Source organism: Sceloporus occidentalis, unplaced genomic scaffold, assembly GCF_023333645.1.
Source record: "Sceloporus occidentalis isolate IW3139 unplaced genomic scaffold, rSceOcc1.0.p SCAF_50, whole genome shotgun sequence".
Classification (NCBI taxonomy): Eukaryota; Metazoa; Chordata; class Lepidosauria; order Squamata; family Phrynosomatidae; genus Sceloporus; species Sceloporus occidentalis.
The window spans coordinates 251,470-271,741 of record NW_028317030.1 but is presented as its reverse complement, the minus strand read 5'-3'; the positions used below and the strand labels follow the sequence as shown (position 1 = coordinate 271,741).

General features: G+C 34.8%; 1 protein-coding gene across 1 annotated transcript; it reads left to right on the top strand.

The window, feature by feature from the left end:
* Window positions 1-13,491: 13,491 nt before the first annotated feature.
* Window positions 13,492-19,870, top strand: LOC149288564 (outer mitochondrial transmembrane helix translocase-like). The gene is made up of 9 exons (XM_089491308.1): window positions 13,492-13,659; window positions 13,963-14,061; window positions 14,243-14,363; window positions 17,394-17,594; window positions 17,751-17,857; window positions 18,141-18,230; window positions 18,719-18,769; window positions 19,187-19,320; window positions 19,762-19,870. The coding sequence occupies exons 1-9, from the start codon at window positions 13,492-13,494 to the stop codon at window positions 19,868-19,870; spliced, it is 1,080 nt and encodes a 359-aa protein (XP_089347434.1).
* Window positions 19,871-20,272: the final 402 nt, after the last annotated feature.

Sequence of the window (20,272 nt, the reverse complement as noted above, 5' to 3'; positions counted from 1 at the left end):
TTATCATAATCTGATATTATAACCAGAGCTGCGGGAGGGAGGAAGAGAAAATATCATAAAATTACTAATAATGAAAATAATAATAGTAATTTGCCAAGGTTAAAAAAAAGAAAAAATTAAAAATATAAGAAAAAAAGAAGAAAAGAGAGAGAAAAAGGAATCTCTATTATACTAAATCGGTCTCCGAGATCATATTTTGCCATGGGAGCCAGATTGCCTTATAATTATAGATGTTACTATATATCCTATAAAATTGTTTTTCCATTTTATATTGATAATTTATCTGAGTAATTACTTGAGACCATGTTCCATTTTCCAGTTTCTTGCGATACAAATTTTGATAGCGGCCAGAATGTTAATGGCCAGATATCGATTTGATTTATTTTGCAAGGATATGTCGATATGAAATAAAAAAGTTTGAGGGTACAATATTAAGTCGAACCCAAATAACTTCCTAAATAATTCAACAACTTTAAATTTCATATTAGAGAGTTTGTCACATTCCCACCAGATATGTAGCATGGATCCTAATTCTAATTTACATCTACAACATTTGTTAGAAGTGGATCCATACATTTTATGTATAGATGTCGGAACGTAATACCATCTGTGAAGGAGTTTAAAAAATTGTTCGTGCAAATTTATACAATGTATCGCCTTTCTTGTGTTAATCCAGGCTGCAGCCCAGATATCAGATAAAAAAGAAATTCCCAAGTCCGTTTCCCATTTTAAGATAGTATTGGGTTTATCTGGAATAGAATCTTGTTCAAGCAGTTTAGTTATTTGCATAATTGTATTTCTTTTATGATGTCTGTTCAAAAACCTATCCAGATTAGTCAAAGGTCTGACCGGGTTATGTTTAATAAAATTTCTAATCCTTAAATATGGGAAAAATTCTTTACTTAAGAAAGAATATTTAACTTGTAGTTCTTTAAAGGAAGCTAGGTCCGTAGAAGACCAGATGTCCTCTAATGTAGCCACTCCTTGGGAAAACCAGAGTCTTAAATCAATATCTTTTATCAGATTTTGCAAGACTATTAGAGGAGTAAATATCGAAGAAGACCAAATTTTTTCTTGAAACTAATCATGTTGTTCAAAATATTCGAGATGATAGGGTTAACAATCTCTAAATCATTTATTCCCTTTATATTGAACCAATACAGATAATATGGATCTAAATTATGACACTTCCACCTCTCGTATCTATACCATGGAAGGTGCAGTTCTCGTTTTGTATCCCATGCCAAAAAATGGCCAAAGAGGCAGATTTGATGGAGGGTACGTAAATTGGGGAAATTAAGTCCAATCTATGAGAGACTTTTGGTAAGTATTATTCGTGAGATCCTCGATTTTTTACCCAACCATACGAATGAGTAAAATAATTTTTCAAATTGATTTAAAATTCTTAGTGGAACTGATAAAGGAATAACTCTGAATAAGTAAATTAATTTTGAAAGGACATACGACTTTAATGTGTTTAGTCTGCCTAACCATGATATTTCTAAGCCTTTCCATTGTGTAAGTTGATTTCTAAGAGTTTCCAGAAGGATAGTATAGTTATTAATTACAGTATCTCTAAGGTTCTGATATATCTTAATGCCTAGATAGTCAATGTGGTTTTGTCCCCATAAAAAAGCAAAGTTACTTTTAATTTCTTCAAATCTAGAAAATCCATATTAAAGTCAATGATCTGAGATTTATCTAAATTCAATTTATAATTAGAGTATACTGCATATTCCTTAATACTTTCCAATGTCTCTGAGAGTGATATTTCAGGTAAAGATAAAGTGAGGAGAATATCATCTGCGTATAAAGAGATTTTGTGTTCATATGGACCTGTTGTTATTCCAGAGATTTTTCCGACCGACGTATTATCGTCGCGAGGGGTTCAATAGAGAGGGCATACAGTAATGGAGCTAGAGGGTATCCTTGTCTTGTCCCATTATTGATAGAAAAAATGGTCGAATTTAAGTTTGAACCTGAGATCTTTGCTTGCAGATTTTTATACTGCTGTCCATTCAGGCCAAACATTTTTAAAGTTTCTTCCAAAAAGGGCCAACTCACCCGGTGTCAGGACTCGGGTGATCAGGTCGGGTAGGAGCCTATGCGCAGGGGATACTTGGGGTTCAGTATGTAACCCACGGTGCATGATTATGCAAACAAAGACACCACAAACAGAAATCCAGGTAATGCAGTGTATTTGATGTATATAACAGGACCAGCAAATAAGGGTAAAATAGTCTAAGCAAGTAACCGGACGTATGGCAAAATAAAATACAGGTAATAAGTCTTTTGGCAGGGAGCCCCCTTGGAAGGGCGCGACAGACAGAGAGCCCGCTGGGAAGGGCACGACAGACAGAGAGCCCGCTTGGAAGGGTAGAAAAGGCACAAAAGCAGGGAGTCCACTTGAAAGGACACAACAATAGCAGGGAGTCCACTTGGAAGGACACAACAATAGCAGGGAGTCCACTTGGAAGGACACAACAATAGCAGGGAGTCCACTTGGAAGGACACAATAGCAGGGAGTCCACTTGGAAGGACACAATAGCAGGGAGTCCACTTGGAAGGACACGAAAGCAGGGAGTCCACTTGGAAGGACACAATAGCAGGGAGTCCACTTGGAAGGGCACGAAAGCAGGGAGTCCACTTGGAAGGGCACGAAAGCAGGGAGTCCACTTGGAAGGGCACGAAAGCAGGGAACCAGGAACAGTACAGGTGCAGAGCCACAGCAGGAAGGTCCATAGACTTCAATACAAAGGCCCTGACTGAAGGGCAGGGCAGGTTCATAAAGGCAGGGCAATCCAGGTAACAAGGCCCAGCTGGATGTATTCACTAGGGCTCAACCCAGGTAACAAGGCACACCTGAGTTCTGAGTGCTCCAGAGGGCAGAGGGTGGCCACTAGTGGTAGCAGATGTAAATGGCACAGGTATGAAAAAGCCATGGTTCAGGCAGCGAAAAATAGGTTCCTGACACCCGGTCAAAAGCCTTCTCCGCATCTAAGGCTAAGAAGACTGCCGGCGTATTATTAAAGTGTATTTCATGTATAAGATTTAATATCCTACGGGTATTATCTTCACCACTCCTACCCAGTATAAAGCCCGTTTGGTCTGAATGGATCAAGTCCTGCATAACAGCAGCTAATCTGTTAGCTAAAATTTTTGAAAATATTTTAATGTCAAGGTTTATAAGAGAAATAGGGCGGTAGTTTGAAACCTTACTCAGATCTTTCCCAATCTTTGGGAAAGGAGTTATTGTGGTCTGTAACATTTCCGACGGAAACTCTTTCCCTAAAGGAACTTCTCTAAATACTTTCAATAATAATGGAGATATTATGGGGTCCAATAATTGATAGAAAGGAGCTGAAAATCCATCTGGACCGGGAGCTTTGGATTCCTTATTATAGTGTTAATCTCAGAGAGTTGAATAGATAGATTTAAGTTTTCCAACTTTACTTTAGATAGTTTAGGTAAATTTAAATCGTTAAGAAATGAACTTATCTGTGTTTTATCCTTATTAACTATAGGTAAATTATATAATGTGCTATAGTATTCTCTAAAAGCTTCTCCAATTAGTTTTGGGGTTAAATAGGTTTTACCATTATATACGATCTTATTAATTCTACTTTTAGCTAACCTATTTTTAATTTTTTTAGTTAAATTCTTACTGGCCCTGTTACTACTGTAATACCAATCCTGTTTAAGGAATAAAAGATTTTTATTGATGTTCTCCATTAGTCTCTCTTTAATCTTACATTGAATTTCTTTTATGTCTGTGTATAGGAGATTTGAAGGTCTTATTTTATTACTAGCTTCTAATTGTGCCAGCTCAATATATAAATCTGTTAGGGTCGCGCCTTTCATTTTCTTTATATATGCACCCTGTTTTATAAGATAGCCCCGCATGGTGCATTTAAAAGCGCACCATAGAGTTGCAATCGAGACTGTACCATTATCGTTGGTCTCAATAAAATTTTTGGCCAAATTCCTAAGTTGTTCCTTGAAATCGCGTGAAAGCAAAAGGGATTCATTAAGCCTCCAATTAGATTTTATTTTAAATTCTTCATTGTTTTTAATTTTTATAAAGATAGGTGCGTGATCGGACCAAGTCAAATTTCCTATAGTAGGCGACTCATAGATTTCTAAAGATTTATTGTCTGAAAAAAACATATCAATTCTGGAATACGAGTGATGCCTAACAGAATAATGCGTAAACTCCTTCACAGATGGATTATACATTCTCCAAATATCGAACAAATTATTACGAGCAAGACACAGAGAAAATGAGTTAGCTAAGGATTTCAACTTTAAATTTGGATATGTACCATGCATAAAACTCTTATCCAATTTAACGTCTAATATACAATTCATATCTCCTCCGATTACTAAGAAACCTTTTGAGATAGCATGGACTTTTTCAGGAGTTTTATCCAAAAATCTAACTGTAGAGATATTTGGTGCATATATATTAACTAACGTATAGGTCACGTCATTCAACTTACAAAGGAGAATAGTGTATCTAGCTTCTTGGTCAGATTCCGTATCTGTTCAAACTTAATATTTTTGTTTATCAAGATTGCAACTCCTCTTTTTTTCCCCCACTTAAACTGGAGTGAGTAATAACAGGGTATTTCTTATAAGTCCAATGGTGGGAAACTCCTTTTTTCCAATGTGTTTCTTGCGCAAAACATATGTCTATTTGTTCTCTAATTAACATATCATATAAGAAACCTCTTTTGTATGGGAATTTAAACCTTGGCAATTAATAGAAACAAGTTTAAGTGTCATAGATATTAAATAATATTAGGCCCTCTTCCTCCCTCCTCAACTTTGATTTACCGTCAAGACATAGACAGACAACAAAAAACAAAGCATTTATACAGTTTACACATGAAAATCTTTCATGCGTCCTTTGCCCCATCATTAGATTGGGCGAATTCATGCGTAGGTGCCGACGTTTAGGAGACCTTTAAGTTAATAAAAAAAAAAAAAAAAAAAAAATATTTGTATATTTTAAATAATGTCTAGGCACCAGTAGACCAGCTTAATGTAATTTAAATTGATCATATTAACAAATTAGTGTACTACTACTTCTTTAAATATGGTAAATTCTTTTAGCCATATTAATTAATGAATAGGGTGATAATAAATAAGTAAAAATTTTAAGTGTAATTTAACCAAATAAGTAAATAAATAATATTTATTAAGCAGTGTTTATGTGCAATACACTAATATGATGTAATTATATCTTAGTATATTATTTAATTAATTAATACACTTCTATTTTCATTAAAATATAATAAATTCGATTTTAACCAATATAGTTAATGAAAATAATAATAATAAATGAATTAATAAAAATAAAGATATAAATTAAATAAATAAATACATTATTGTAAGTAATAATTAAGTGCAAATGAGCAAAAACAAGGTGCTAAATGATACCAAAGTATCATTATTATATGATACTTTCATTATTAATGGAATTAATTAATCAATAATAATATTAATAAATAAGTTATTTCATCCAATAAATACATTATTGTAAATAATAATTAGGTGCAAATAAACAGGTATAAAGTGCTAAAGAAATTTAGTGTGCTGCCACTTCATTGTTAAGTGATAAATTCATTATTAGTAGAATTAATTAATCGATAATAATAATAAGTAGATTATTACAAAATTAAATATAAGTTAAATAAATATTTAATATAATATATTGTTTAGACACTAGTAAACATGTGAAGTATGTAAAAAAATGGCTTAACCCAGTAATACTTAAAACTTTCAATTTCCTCAAGCTTGTTTTTTAATTATTGTAAGTGATAATTAAGTGCAAATGAGCAAAAATAAAGTGCTAGAGGCATTTAATGTGCCGCCATTTCATTATTATATAATACTTTCATTATTAATAGAATTAATTAATCATTAATTATTGTAGGTGATAATTAAGTGCAAATGAGCAAAAATAAAGTGCTAAAGGCATTTAATGTGCCGCCATTTCATTATTATATAATACTTTCATTATTAATAGAATTAATTAATCAGTAATAATAATAATAAGTAAGTTATTTCATCAAATAAATACGTTATTGTAAATAATAATTAAGTGCAAATAAGCAGATATAAAGTGCTAAAGAAATTTAGTGTGCAGCCATTTCATTGTTATATAATAAATTCATTATTGGTAAAATTAATTAATCAATAATAATAATAAGTAAATTATTACAGAATTAAATATAAATTAAGTAAATAAATAATATAATATATTGTTTAGACACTAGTAAACATATGAAATATGTAAGAAATGGCTTAACCCAGTAGCACTTTAAACTTACAAATTCCTCAAACTTATTTTTTAATTATTGTAAGTGATAATTAAGTGCAAATGAGCAAGAATAAAGTGCTAAAAACATTTAGTGTGCTGCCATTTCATTATTATATGATAATTTCATTATTAATGGAATTAATCAATCAATAATAATAATAATAAATAAATTACTGCATCAAATAAATACATTATTATAGGTAGTAATTAAGTGCAATTTAGCGGGTATAAAGTGCCAAAGGCATTTAGTGTGCTGCCACTTCATTGTTATGTGATCATTGGTAAAATTAGTTAATCAATAATAATAATAAATAAATTATTACAGTGTGTATTTCTAGTGTATATTAATGTTCCTTTACCCAAAATTAATATTTATAATGTGGTGTATTGAGTCTGCAAATAATAGTGAATATTTGCAGAATTAAAGTGCAAAGGTGCTAACTATCCAAATAAATAGAAAATATGGTGAAAGTTAAAATAATAAATATTATAGATATTTAAGTAGATATATCTAACTATAAAACTCAATTCATAGTGTATTAACTATTCAAAATCAATATAACTTAAAAAACTTCAGATTTTCCAAGTGCATTTCTAATACATACAATTATGATAGAGAGTGTGCAAATCTTCTAATAGTGTGCAAGTACTCATAATTTAAAGTGACAAGTGTCCTAAATACCAAAAAAAAATAATAATAATAAGTTAAATAAATTATTAATAAAAAGTTCAATTCATAATGGGATAGCTGCCTTGCTATCGTCGTCCCTACAAAGTACTTTTCCTATGCGAGAATGTAGATAAGAAATCTTCAAGTTCTGGAGGTTTATTAATTACTAGCGTTTCTCCCTCATTCTGTATAATCAACTTAAAGGGTGATCCCCATTTATACTTGATGCTCAGATCGCGGAGTTTCTTAGTGCCATCATAAAATTGTCTTCTAAACTTTCGTATTGCCATTGAGAAATCAGGAAGAAGTTTCAGATCTTTATATTGCTGACTTTGTGCAGAATTTTTATTAAATTGTGTTATAAAAAGATTCTTGATGTAAAAATTGTTGAAACGGACTATTACATCCCTTGGAGTGCTAGTGATTAGGTCTTTTGGTTTAGGAAGTCTATGAAAGTTTTCCAGCAAAAAATGACCTAAACTATCTTCTTTAATAAAGGTTGATAGAAGATCCTTTAAATAATTCTCCAGATTGCTAATTTCTTCAGGTATCCCCCTTATCCGCAAGTTTTTCCATCTTGATCTGTCTTCCAAGAGTGTTAATTTCGTTTCTATAGCTTGATAATTAGATCTGAGATCACTGTTCTGCATTCTAAGATTCTCTAGTTCGTCCTGCAGTGCCTGGATTAGGTTTGATTGTGAGATAAATTTTTCTGAAATTGATGCACTGTCTTGCTTCAGAGAGATTGTATTGGTTTTCATTTCTATAGTGAGTTTGGAATATAAATCACTTATATTATTAATCTTGATTGGATTGATTAATTCAGTTTGTACCAATTGGGGGTGAGTATCAAGAGAGGAATCAACTGATATGTCCGAGGAGTCTTTTGAAGGATGTTTGGGTGTAGGTGTAGTGAGAATCGGTTTGGGAGAGTATTATGTAGTTAGGACTTTAGATTTTTCATGGCTCAATCTTCTGTCCTTTTCTCTATCCCTTTCTCTGTCTTTGTCCTTTTTTGGCGGCATCTTAGTATTTTAAATACAAGTGCTCTGAAGCCGTTTATACCCGTTAATTTCTTATATGATGTTTCTCTCCTTATTTTTTTTTTCCTCTTTTTTACTCCTTTCTTTCCTTAGCTTGTTAACCCCCTCCTCATATATTTCCTTGATCTCCTAAGGTTTTATACCTCTCGTCTTTTACTTAGATTATTCGCATTAATTCTTATTAATTCATTTTGAGTCCAAAAAATTCAAGCTATTTCAAAATAATGAGAAAAATAAAAAATATATTCGGTGGTAAGCAGTGAAATTCCCAGGGACCTCATAGATTTAGGCCTCCGGATGTTTATAAGTATAAATATCTCCAGTTAATGGCGTAGTGCAGCAATGTAGTGCGATAGTGTGTTGATACTTCCAGAAATTTCTTTGAATCTCAGTTAATAGCAGTATACAGAGAGATATATGTATACTAAAAACGTCACTTATCTTGCGTTGAAAACCGGACGGTGAACAACTAGATGGAATCGCAGTTGTAGTCGTGGACGAGGGATATGTCCATATATCTCTGCATCTGTGTTTTCTATTCGACCATCAGGATGCCATATATCCTGCTTCTTACTCCAGGCAAATAAAAACACGCAGGAAATGTATAGAAAGTATGCAAGTAAGTGGGTGCCAAATACCAGGTTGATCCCCCAGGCTGGGTCAGGCTGAGTCCGCTGTAATAAAATAAACCGCTGTCCTGGGATTATTCTGAGGCTCGGAAGCGCTAAATTTTCGTCTCGGCAGCTACACCATTACCCGGTAAAACCGAGCATCGCCATACGTCTCCAAAAGCCGGCACTAGCCGCAGGCGTATTACTCAGCACGCATAGCGTGATGCGTGCAGCGTTCTACGTCACCATCCATCCTTTCTTCCCAATGAATGCTTGAATATTATCCCTAAACAGCCCTTCAATATATCCATTGCCATAGGTTCCTCCTTAATATATACTGAGGAAAAACTGTTATTTAAAGTTTCCGCTTTTTCCTGGTCCTTCTTAACCAACACTCCCATCTGGTATTTCTAAACTCAAGACAAATAGTAGAATCTATTTAGCAGGTTTTTTCATGAGCTTTTTTTGGGATGAGTAAAAGATTGTTCAGTGCCTGAGTTTTCGAAATGATAGGTTTGCAATAGGATACTTATTTATAGTTCTCCAGATGTTCATCTAGGTAGAAGAAGAACTGTTTGGGGATGTAAGGACGGTGAAGATATCATACCCGAAGAGACCGAGGGAGATGTCTCAATTGGGAATCCTTTGATCAAGGCATATGCTCTTACACGGATCACATTGGTAAAATTAAAAAGCATAGTGCAGAATCCTAACAAACAGACACTTGCCGGGGTTTCTATATAGTGCCATTTATCCCTGTTTGTAGGGATTGGTGGACGCCCAATTTCGCTAAACTTTTTTGTAAGCATTCCTAGTAAAGTCGGTCAAAAGCCTTCTCAGCGTCAAAGGAGATTTTTACCTTTAGCTCACAGCAGCGAGGTGAATTGTATAGTGTAGGACTCGCCTAAGAGGTTTGCCGTGACGTGGCAGGCGAGCTTCCATTTTAATGGCCATTGGAGTGAAACTAAAAACCTCCATTTGTCTATATGAGCACAGGTGTTTGGGATAGTGCGCAGGTAACTTTTTTTGTGTTTGTTCTATGTATTTTGGGCTGATGAATACTATAGCCGTTGCTGCCGCCTAAGAATGATGGGAGTTTGAGCGCAGGGCTTTCTTTTGTGTGTCAGCGTCAAAAGATGCCAGAAGACAAGGGAGGTGTGGGCCTCTGATTTCCATATGACATTCAAGAAGTTGCGGTATTGTTATGGGGTTGGCTACCTAAAATGAACCCCAATTTATCCAGATGCAGAAGGGACAACACAAAGGGAGTAAGTCAATTCGCAAACACTTTGGCATACAATTTAACAACCCCATTCAGCAGGGAAATTGGCCTGTAGATAGAGCAGTTGTCCAATTTTATCACTGGTTGGGAATTGTCACTATGAGGGCTTGAAGGCTCTCCTTCGGGATGGGTCTTTCTTTCTTTAAAGCTATGAATAGGAAACAGAGACGTGGCACCAGGGATGTAGCTAAATTCTTGTAGTAAATGTTAGATAAGCCATACAAAAATAAAGTGACTAATGGCGCTTCTAATAGATATATGGATAAATAAAGTATATAAAATGAATATAAAAAATAGCTGCTAGCACTTAACACATAACCCCTATGTTGAGGGTCTCATAGAAGATACCATCTGTGATTTGAATCCAAGTATCCTTTTTTTTCTCTTTACATACGATGGGTGTTACTTTGTAAGAAGGGACATATTCAATTGTTATATAATACAAAACTGCATAGCACTACTAATATAGAGTTATTATAAACGGAGCGCTGCACTATATTTATTAATCTATTTTTTGAATGTTAGATAAGCAAAATAGCCCATGGGCTGTTTTCAGCTTTCTCTACCTGAAAAAAGTCCCGATTTTTCAGTTTTTTTCAGTCCTGTCCCGTCACATTTGGGTAAAGTAGGTATGCAAATATAGGTACAAAAAATATAATAAATTAAATAACTTGTAAAATATAATTAGAAAATAACCCCTTATGTTAATAACACCTATTAAATTTTAAGTTAGATAAATTAATAATAGATGTTTAACCAAACCGGTGCACCACTACTATCCTTAACCTTAATTAACCCTATAACTCTAAGTCTAAGCTTATTTTGAGTTTTTGACCACTTTCATCCATCCACATACCTCCCAACAGTCCCAAATCTCACGGGACAGTCCCGCTTGTCATTCAATCCTGTACGGTTAAATTGGGGTTGTAGGTAAGTATGCCATTATACTCAAGTCGCAAATGTTAGGCAAGTGCGTAAAATCGGTCTCAAATTCCCTATTGAACAATGCATTCATTTATTGACTTTAGCACCGTTTCATGGCATTTCCATGGCAACCACCAGAAAACGAAGAAAAAATGAATACAAAGTACACATACGAAACTAACACGGGAAAGGACGAATATTTCTAGAATTTGCAGATATCTTTCCATCGAAGACTAACACGAAGACAAACACGTCTTCGTCTTCGCCGGCGCCCAAGTCTAATTTAAACTTTCTCGATCACAACCTTAAGACGTCTAGTGAGACACCAGATGGTAAAACAAAGCATGTGCAAATTGCACTCAAATATAGATGGGAATAACCAAGGGCAGTTCATGTGGGGATTATTACTATATTTTATCCTTATTAATATATTTTATTTATATTGTGATAACAATTCATGCAGTGATTATTATAGATGCGTCTATCCAGATAAAAGTGTAAACTTGTTGTTATCATGTCTTACACAAATGATGTGCATTAACAGTAAAATACATAATATTAAACCATTTTAATGTCTAATTGGATAATTGACTGTCACTAATTTTCGTGATGTGCGCAGTTGCCATCTGATATCCTTTACGAGAATCACCATGGAAAAACATCTTGCATTTCCAGTAGACGTTACACAAGCGTTTTTTTCTGGTGGCATCACTATAATTGGATGCATAAAGCGGGGGGGGGGGTCTTTGATGTCACCTAAATCCATTCAGCTTTGAATTTTGAAACTATTTTTTAAAAGTAAAGTTTATAAAAATGGCTTCCCCTCTTTTTATAAACAGACAGATCACATCACCCGACAGGAGAATGTGGAGTTCTGTTTATTCACATGGAAAACATGTGTTTATTAGAAAACATCATAAAGGGAGCAGTAGTGTCTTTAAGAAATATACTAGCATATTCTATATATATGTATATATATATATATGTATGTATATATGTATATATATATATATATACATATATACATACATATGTATATTTTTTTAAATTTACCCCTCCTAAAGGCAAACGGGGGTCTGTAAACCTAGAGGACAGGACCGCTGAGGAGAGCCCAACTCAAGCGTGCCGACAATTATATCATTATATGGATCCTTTCTGCAGTAACTGTGGGAGCGACTCTACAGCGATACTATTAAAAGTCACAGTGTGCGGACGGTTCTTACATCTCAAAACCGGATTCAGGTGCTGCAGCCTGTTTCATTCCTTTCAAGGTACTTTAGCAAAAAATAACTCATTAAACTACTAAGAAAAATGTTTTTTTTTTTCCTTATTAAAGATGTTAAAAACAAACATAATTTGCAGTCTGCTTTTAGTCCAACATCTATTTTTATCTCATTTATTTAACTTGAACCATCATTATTTGCATCTTTGAAATTGATGTTTTCATGATCAGTAAGCTGTAAACATGCAGGCCACACCAACATTGCCAAATATGGAAAATATGTAAATCAGGCATGTTATGTCATAATAGTTAACTTGCACGGTCTTGACACACACACACACTTTAAGCCACGCCCATATCACCATATATGGAAAACATGCAAAGCAGTCAACTATGATGTCATAATAGCTAGGCTATAAACCCCCGATGCCTGCAGTGACTGTGCCCTCATTCACACAGTGATTGTTCATAGACGAGGACCTCAGAGAGAGAAGAAGCTACAGGACTGTAGCTTCTTAGGAAAAGTATGTATACCCTAAATTATAAATGCACATAATCTAACATAGACCATAAGTCAAATGTATAGTTATATTATAAAAAGATAAAGGGAATTAGATAGTATTGTTTTGCTCAAAACTTGCTTCTCTGTTTTGGTCGAAAAATGATTGAACTGAGGTGTCCTTCCCCATGGAACGTGGTAGAATATAGATAGTAAAACAATGACATAGAAATTACTCTGCGCTAAGCAAATATGGCAAAACAAAACAGGATGTTATCATCTCCTCTATGGATAGATGGCTGCAATACAAGAGGTGGCTGAACTTTCTCCAGCAAAGCACTCAGGACCGGTGTTACATCCATCCATAACCAAAACGTTTGAAATATCTCTGATCAGAGAGCTATTATTTCTGGCCAAATGTGGTTTAATTTATTTCATAAACAATTTGATTCCAACATCCTGTTTACAGTTACCAAGGCCCATATTACCATATATGGAAATATGCAAAGTGGGCAATTGTGATGTCATAATAGCAAAGAAGCTACAAGGCTATAATGTGACAGAGAATGTGAGGATATTACGTTTACAATCTAGACTTAAAAAGTAAATAGACGTATAAAAGTATAGTTTTAAAATTAAAAAAAGATTTTGGAAGATTTTATTTTTTCTTAAACCCACTAGTTTGCTTCTCTATTGTGGTTTAAAAATCAGTAAGCTGTGAACACACAAAGCAGGTAAATTTCAAGTCCTAATAATTATGTGACATGACCATTGTACCACCAGCCACAGCAATATTACCATATATGGAAATATGTCAAGTGAGCAAATGTGATGTTTCATTTACTTGAAAATCTAAAGTAGCAGTTGTCAAAAAAGGTTCTTATGTATTAATGTATTTTTATTTGTCTTTAAAACATGTTTTCTATGGATGTCTTTTCTCGTTATCTGGTTGGGAATCATGTTATCGGCAATATTGTCAAACTGACGGTATTGGGCGCAGCCAGTTATTACACCGCCAAATGGATGATGCATGCCTTCGATTCAACCAGAAAACCGGAACCAGAAGATGAACCTCAGATAGAGGTATGGAACTTTTTTCTTAATAACTTTGACAACAGAGAATACTAGTAAAGTCTATAGAAAGAAGGGGTAACAATGTTCCCTAAAAGATAAAATCCTGTGATTGTAAACGGGATCTACAGATATCAGTATTTACATTAGTTCTCCAAAGCTATGTGCAGTGATCATCCATGAATCTCACCAGGTGGACCTCACACGGGAAAGGGTTTTAATAGCATTGCCTGAGATGTGGTATTCTTGGTGGGATCCTTAGTTAATCATTTTAAAATACGGTAAACTTACTTTTATTCTTTTGGTATCTTGTAGGCTAAACAACCGATAAGACAGATTGGAGGAAAAACTGTCAGTCTGACGCAATACGAAATGTGCATCGCCGCACAGTTAGTGGACCCACTCAACATGGAGGTAAGGGAAAAGGTTACATGGAAAGAAGTAAACTGGGGAAGGAAGGACCAGGACAGTGAAGAATCCTGTATATATCCTTTTAAACCCCCATTACTTTATAGTGCTATTCCTTTTTGCTTTGTCTAATATTTCTAAGGTTGCATTGTAGAAGCAGTTTTACAATTGTGTTTGTTCCCTGTAGGTGACCTGGAGTGACATCGCAGGTCTTGACAATGTCATCGAGGCCCTAATAACCAGCGTCATCCTCCCTATAAGAAAGAGACACCTGTTTCCAAAATCCAGGCTGATGCAGCCTCCTAAAGGTATTACTCAAACCCTGTATGCGGGGCTTTTTGGGTTGAATCTGTTTCACTTATGAAGGCTGAAGGCTCTCCATTCATGACTTATTTTATATGTACAAAGATTATCTATATGGAAGAAATTTCGTGAGCCACAAGGCTGTCCAATTCTGGCCCTCAGGCAGTTACCGTCAGGATATCCTTAGACTCGGTTGAGTTATAGACAAACCTGCTCTGTTCACCAGTAAATTGAAAGTACATTTTATCTGTACTTCTTTTTACCTGTCCAAAAGAAGTATGGGGCGCAGATGCATATAAGGGAGAAAACAATTGAAGTGAAATATAATAATATTTTAATAATAAAATATATGTAAAACAAACTAAAAAAGTGCAATATGCAGGTAAAGAGTCAATAGACCAGCAAAATGCAACTTACATTTAGTCCATGCACCCAAAGTGCATAATGCGTATATATAGAAAAAACCACCAATGGTGGAATATGGACAAAGTTCAGATAAGTCCTTCCAGATCCTTCCAAACGCGTTTCGCCGACTTGGCTTCTTCAGTAGAAGTATGCTCTGTCCGGTAAGTGGTTTCCTTCTGTTTTTGTGTTTTTTTGTAGTTATTTCGGTGTATACGTCATCCCGCGTTGTTCATCACTCGTCCGGTAATTTCGTCGCATGCCGTACGCGTCATCGCGTTTTTGCGTGTTGTATGCGTCATCGCGTACTGTCCGTTAAAAGCTAAAAAGATAAAATAGTGAATATATCATATAAGGGGATATCTATAGAGATTGAGGTACTACAATAAAAGAATTGTGTATTCATAAAAAAATAAATATAAATATTTGTAGAAATAATACTGTGAGAGGAAAATGTATAAAGTACTATAAAAAGGGGATCTTATACGAAATTTATAATAAATTATACGGGATATTATATTTTATCTATATTTATTTTTTCTATTATATACACAATTTTTTTACTGTAGTACCTTGACCTATATAGATATCCTCTCATATGATATATTCATTATTTTTTATTTCAGCCTTTATATTAAAAAATGAAGTATAACACAGAAAGATCTTAGACACCTATTTATTTCATTCCACTTTATTACACACATTAATGAATAGCCAGAAGTGACATTTATTATATCTTCAAAAATAAATTAATGCATCACATTCTTTATAATTTCATAAAATTAATTTTAACATTTTTGAAATTATCGTTATCAATATTATAGATATATATTACGTTTTACACAACTATAATGATTTAATAAACATTTCATTTCGGTAATGGTGGTAATACACTTTGGTGGATTCGTTTTTCTTCTGTATCTTTAGTCTTCTTCCCGTCTATCCTTTGTCTTGAAGTATGGAGGCCAACTTTATTTCCACTTACCTGTTAGATCGCTCCTAACCGCATGTGTTCTTTCATCCCCACACATTGGGAGGATCGCGTCACGATCTCCCCAAATACAAGCTGAATCGTCTAGGTTTTTTCCAACACATCTTTATTAAATCGTACACGGAGACTTAGAGATACACGAAACGCGGCAGCTTGAAACAGACAGTACGCGATGACGCATACAACACGCAAAAACGCGATGACGCGTACGGCATGCGACGAAATTACCGGACGAGTGATGGACAACGCGGGATGACGTATACACCGAAATAACTACAAAAACAACACAAAAACAGAAGGAAACCACTTACCGGACAGAGCATACTTCTACTGAAGAAGCCAAGTCGGCAAAACGCGTTTGGAAGGATCTGGAAGGACTTATCTGAACTTTGTCCATATTCCACCATTGGTGGTTTTTTCTATATATACGCATTATGCACTTTGGGTGCATGGACTAAATGTAAGTTGCATTTTGCTGGTCTATTGACTCTTTACCTGCATATTGCACTTTTTTAGTTTGTTTTACATATATTTTATTATTAAAATATTATTATATTTCACTTCAATTGTTTTCTCCCTTATATGCATCTGCGCCCCATACTTCTTTTGTTTGGTTGTATTTTTACACTTTGAGGAAGAGTGTTTTCTTTGTGGGTAGCTGCGGTCCTATTTGGGGAATAATATATATTTTCACTTTTGTCACTTATTCAACTTAACACATCACACGTGATTTTAGGTTTTTTCACGTTTCTTCTTTTTACCTGTAGCTGATTGTGCTGTTTGTGCTCACTGCAAGGGAGTTAACATAATGGTATCTCTATCTGGGCAGGTTTCTTTGCAGTTAGGCTGTATAATTATATCTAGATAGGTTAGTAACTGTGTAGTTATGAGAGGTGGCAAACAAAAGGCACAAAAAAGCACAGAAATAAGTAAATGAGGTGCAAAAACTCTCAACCTGTGCGTAACAGGTAGCAGAAAATGTATTTGTAGGAGGTGCAAAATATAAGAGTAAACTATAAAATCTGATACCTGAAGTAAAAAACTAGAAATCTACTTTAACATAATATAAAAAGGACTTGGTACAGAATTTACAGTCACTCAGGTAAATGTTGCAGAGAAGTAGACAGTGTTACTGAGATCAACAATGTTTCGGCTTGGTAGCCTTTGTCAAGGGTAATCTGCAGAGTGACTTTGAGTGGTGCCAGTTCTTCTTTTTTGTCCCTGTTATATTATGCTACAATACATTTTGACTTTTTAGCTTGGCATAAGATTGCTGCGGTATCATTTATTTGCATTATAGTATGCACCTCCAAGAAATACTTTCAAATATTTGAAAGGTTATACATTCTTGCTAAACAAAACACCAGAAGGATGTATTTTTTTTTATTTTTTTTGGGGGGGGGGGGGGGATTATTTCTTTGTAATGCTTTCTTTCAAACTTATATAATTAACTATTAGAAGCTCTTCCTCCAGACTGCAATATGCAGAAATGTGCTTGATCAGAGGCTATCTTCACTTGGTACCCTTTATATTTTTAAGCAGATTAAATTACTGGAGCCTTTAAATACATTATTTTAATATTGTTTAATTACTAAAGGTACTTCTATTGTATAAATAAAATCATGCACTGTTTTTTATACAGGTGTCCTTCTTTATGGACCTCCAGGTTGTGGAAAGACCCTTATTGCCAAAGCCACAGCCAAAGAAGCCGGATGCCGGTTTATTAATCTCCAACCATCCACCCTGACCAACAAGTGGTATGGAGAGTCTGAGAAACTAGCAGCTGCTGTTTTCTCTTTGGCTGTGAAGCTCCAGCCAACTATCATTTTCATCGATGAAATCGGTAAGTTGCTCTTGGAAGTCACCAATCTCTAGCCATCCCAAATGGTGTATGTATTAGACTTCAATGTGATATTAGACAACTGGTGCCCAATCAATGGGCATTAATGAGTCTTTTTGTACATTCATCATGCTTGACTTTTTCTTTCTCTCCACACAGACTCTTTCCTTCGAAGTCGTTCCATGAGTGACCATGAAGTGACGGCCATGATGAAAGCCCAGTTCCTAAACCGTTGGGACGGGCTGGAGACAGGCCACAATTGTCAGGTAATATCTCGTTGGCATTACCTTAAAAATTTTTAGAAGCAAATCTTCCAAACTAGAGTACATTGTTTAGGATTTTAAGCTAGAGAACACACAGATAAGATGTGTATCCAACACTTTAAAAATACAGATTGCGTGCATAAGTGTAGTTCCTAAAGGATTTTTGAGGCTCTGGGATTTGGAGAAGAAACCACACATCATTCATTCTAGATTTATCATATTTTTTCAACACATTTTTCCCACCATATAGTATTTCTTATGTTTCACTTTTGTTGTATTTTCATAGGTTATTATCATGGGGGCCACTAACCGACCTCAGGACATCGATCCAGCAATACTGCGGAGGATGCCAGCCAGATTCCTGATTAAGAAACCAGTATGTAACTAAAATGTCTTTTTAAAGGAAATCCTCATGTTAAACTGATGTATATCCATGTTCTAAATAATCTCAATACATCAACCTGCAAAAAATGTTGCATGACAAATAGAACTTTAGTAAAAAGAGGAGTTGTTTATATTTTAAAACAAACCCATTTTATGACCTGCATTAAACATTTAGTAGCTATTGTATAAATACACAACTTTTACAGCCGGTTTTAAACCAAATCACTATTGTTAAGATAAATAATGAAGATAAATAGAACTTGCGGTTCTCTTAGATAGTGATGTATGGGTCAAATACTACTAATACTAAATGCTACTGAAGAAACAAGGTTATTTAAAGTTTGTTTTAGCCACTCCATAACTATGAATTCTTCATATATTTTCCCATTCCTATACTTCAAAATGCATTCTTGTTGGGATTAACAGGACTAATTATGAATAGTTTTTCTAAAATGCTGTTTTCATCTTTTTTTTTTCTAGTCTACGGCACAGCGTCAATCAATTCTCAGTCTCATCTTGGAAAATGAAAATGTAAGCAACTTATACTTTGATATATGTGATTTTTATGTAATGGTTGACTATTCCACCAATGGCCCAAGAACCGTCCTGCTCAGCTGGAACTGCCTCAGATAGTCACCCCTTTCCACAACATACTATTAAATGTCAAAAATCATAAAGCCACTATTCTCTGGCTACTGGTATAATATCAATCTTTTACAAGATTGCTAGGCAATTGCAATCTTTTTACACAATGCATTTTCAGTTGGACTCGATTCTTCTCAGTCTTGTTTGACTCTTTTCCTTTCCCTAAATGTTTAGAAAAACACGCCCTTGTTTACTCCTTATGAATCTATATCACCCGGCTTTGGTCTCTTGGTAGTTATTTAAATGACACTGGGGAAAATCACCAATTAATTGTCCTTATGTGTCCTAATATGTTTTCTTTAGGTGAATGAAGATGTAGACCTGCGTGAAATTGCCGACTACACCGATGGATTCTCAGGAAGTGATCTGAGGGAAATATGCCGCGATGCCGCTCTGCTTTCCCTCAAAGAATATGCAGACAGCCATTCAGACGATGGGTATGTGACACCTCTCTCTCTCTTATATTCATGTATTGCATATGAAACCCCTATGTAATGTTTTTTGGCTAATAGTAAACGTAAGAAAAGCCTTTGTGTCCAGTGACAAAAAATACTGACGTGACAAAGTCAAAGCAAGATGTGCCATTTTGACATAGTAAGTGCGTGTTATGGAGCACACACTCTGTCCTTCTCAGAGGAGAAACCCACATAGGCCTCCTGTTTTTTTTTTTGTCCCACTGAATGATTGAGTGAATACAGTCCAGAGAACTTTACAACTTCATATTGTAGAGTTGGCTCCACCAAGTGAATCATTGTATCATTTCTCAGCATCTTCACACTTTGTAAACTCAACTCGCAGTAAGTTAGATTTCAGAGTGACAATGAGCTGATAACAAAACTATGCCCACTGACAAGCTCTTTTTATTTTTTCTTTTCCAGCTTTTGTCAGGATAGTGTAAAAATAGGACGGCTCCACTTACATAAGGCAATAGAAAGAATGTGCATGTTCCAGGAGCCAATGAGCCAGGGAATCGACATGCTGTCCTAATACACGAAGCCTAATGGATTGAGAGATAACCAAGACGTATTGGTTCTTAAGTTGGACTCATAGGATTATTATTAGTAATAGTATTGTTAGTTATAAGTTGTAAGTTGTAGTTTGAATAAAGTAGGTTAAGGCCAAGGGCAGTGTTATCTTTCTGTTTAAGGTTGTGTGTGTGTGTCTTCTACAGAATAGTGTGAATAGTTTTCCTCTTAAGACGCTTAAGTCAATAACAGAGCTGCAGAACCTGCGTGTGTTATATAAATGTAATTTAATAGTCCAAAAACATGCGCACTTTATTCCGGAAACTAAATGAGTGCATTTCTCATGTGTGTATGAGGACAAGGGTATGTACCTATGTTATAGGTTTACAGGGAAAAGAAAAGCTATGCGTGGTAGCATTTCCTT

Excerpts from the sequence above, each read along its gene's own strand:
- LOC149288564 (XM_089491308.1), top strand. The coding sequence starts at position 13,492 with ATGTTTTCTATGGATGTCTTTTCTCGTTATCTGGTTGGGAATCATGTT. Across the intron at positions 14,364-17,393 it reads GCTGATGCAGCCTCCTAAAG|GTGTCCTTCTTTATGGACCT; the intron begins GTATTACTCAAA and ends TTTTTTATACAG. Across the intron at positions 19,321-19,761 it reads GACAGCCATTCAGACGATGG|CTTTTGTCAGGATAGTGTAA; the intron begins GTATGTGACACC and ends TTTCTTTTCCAG.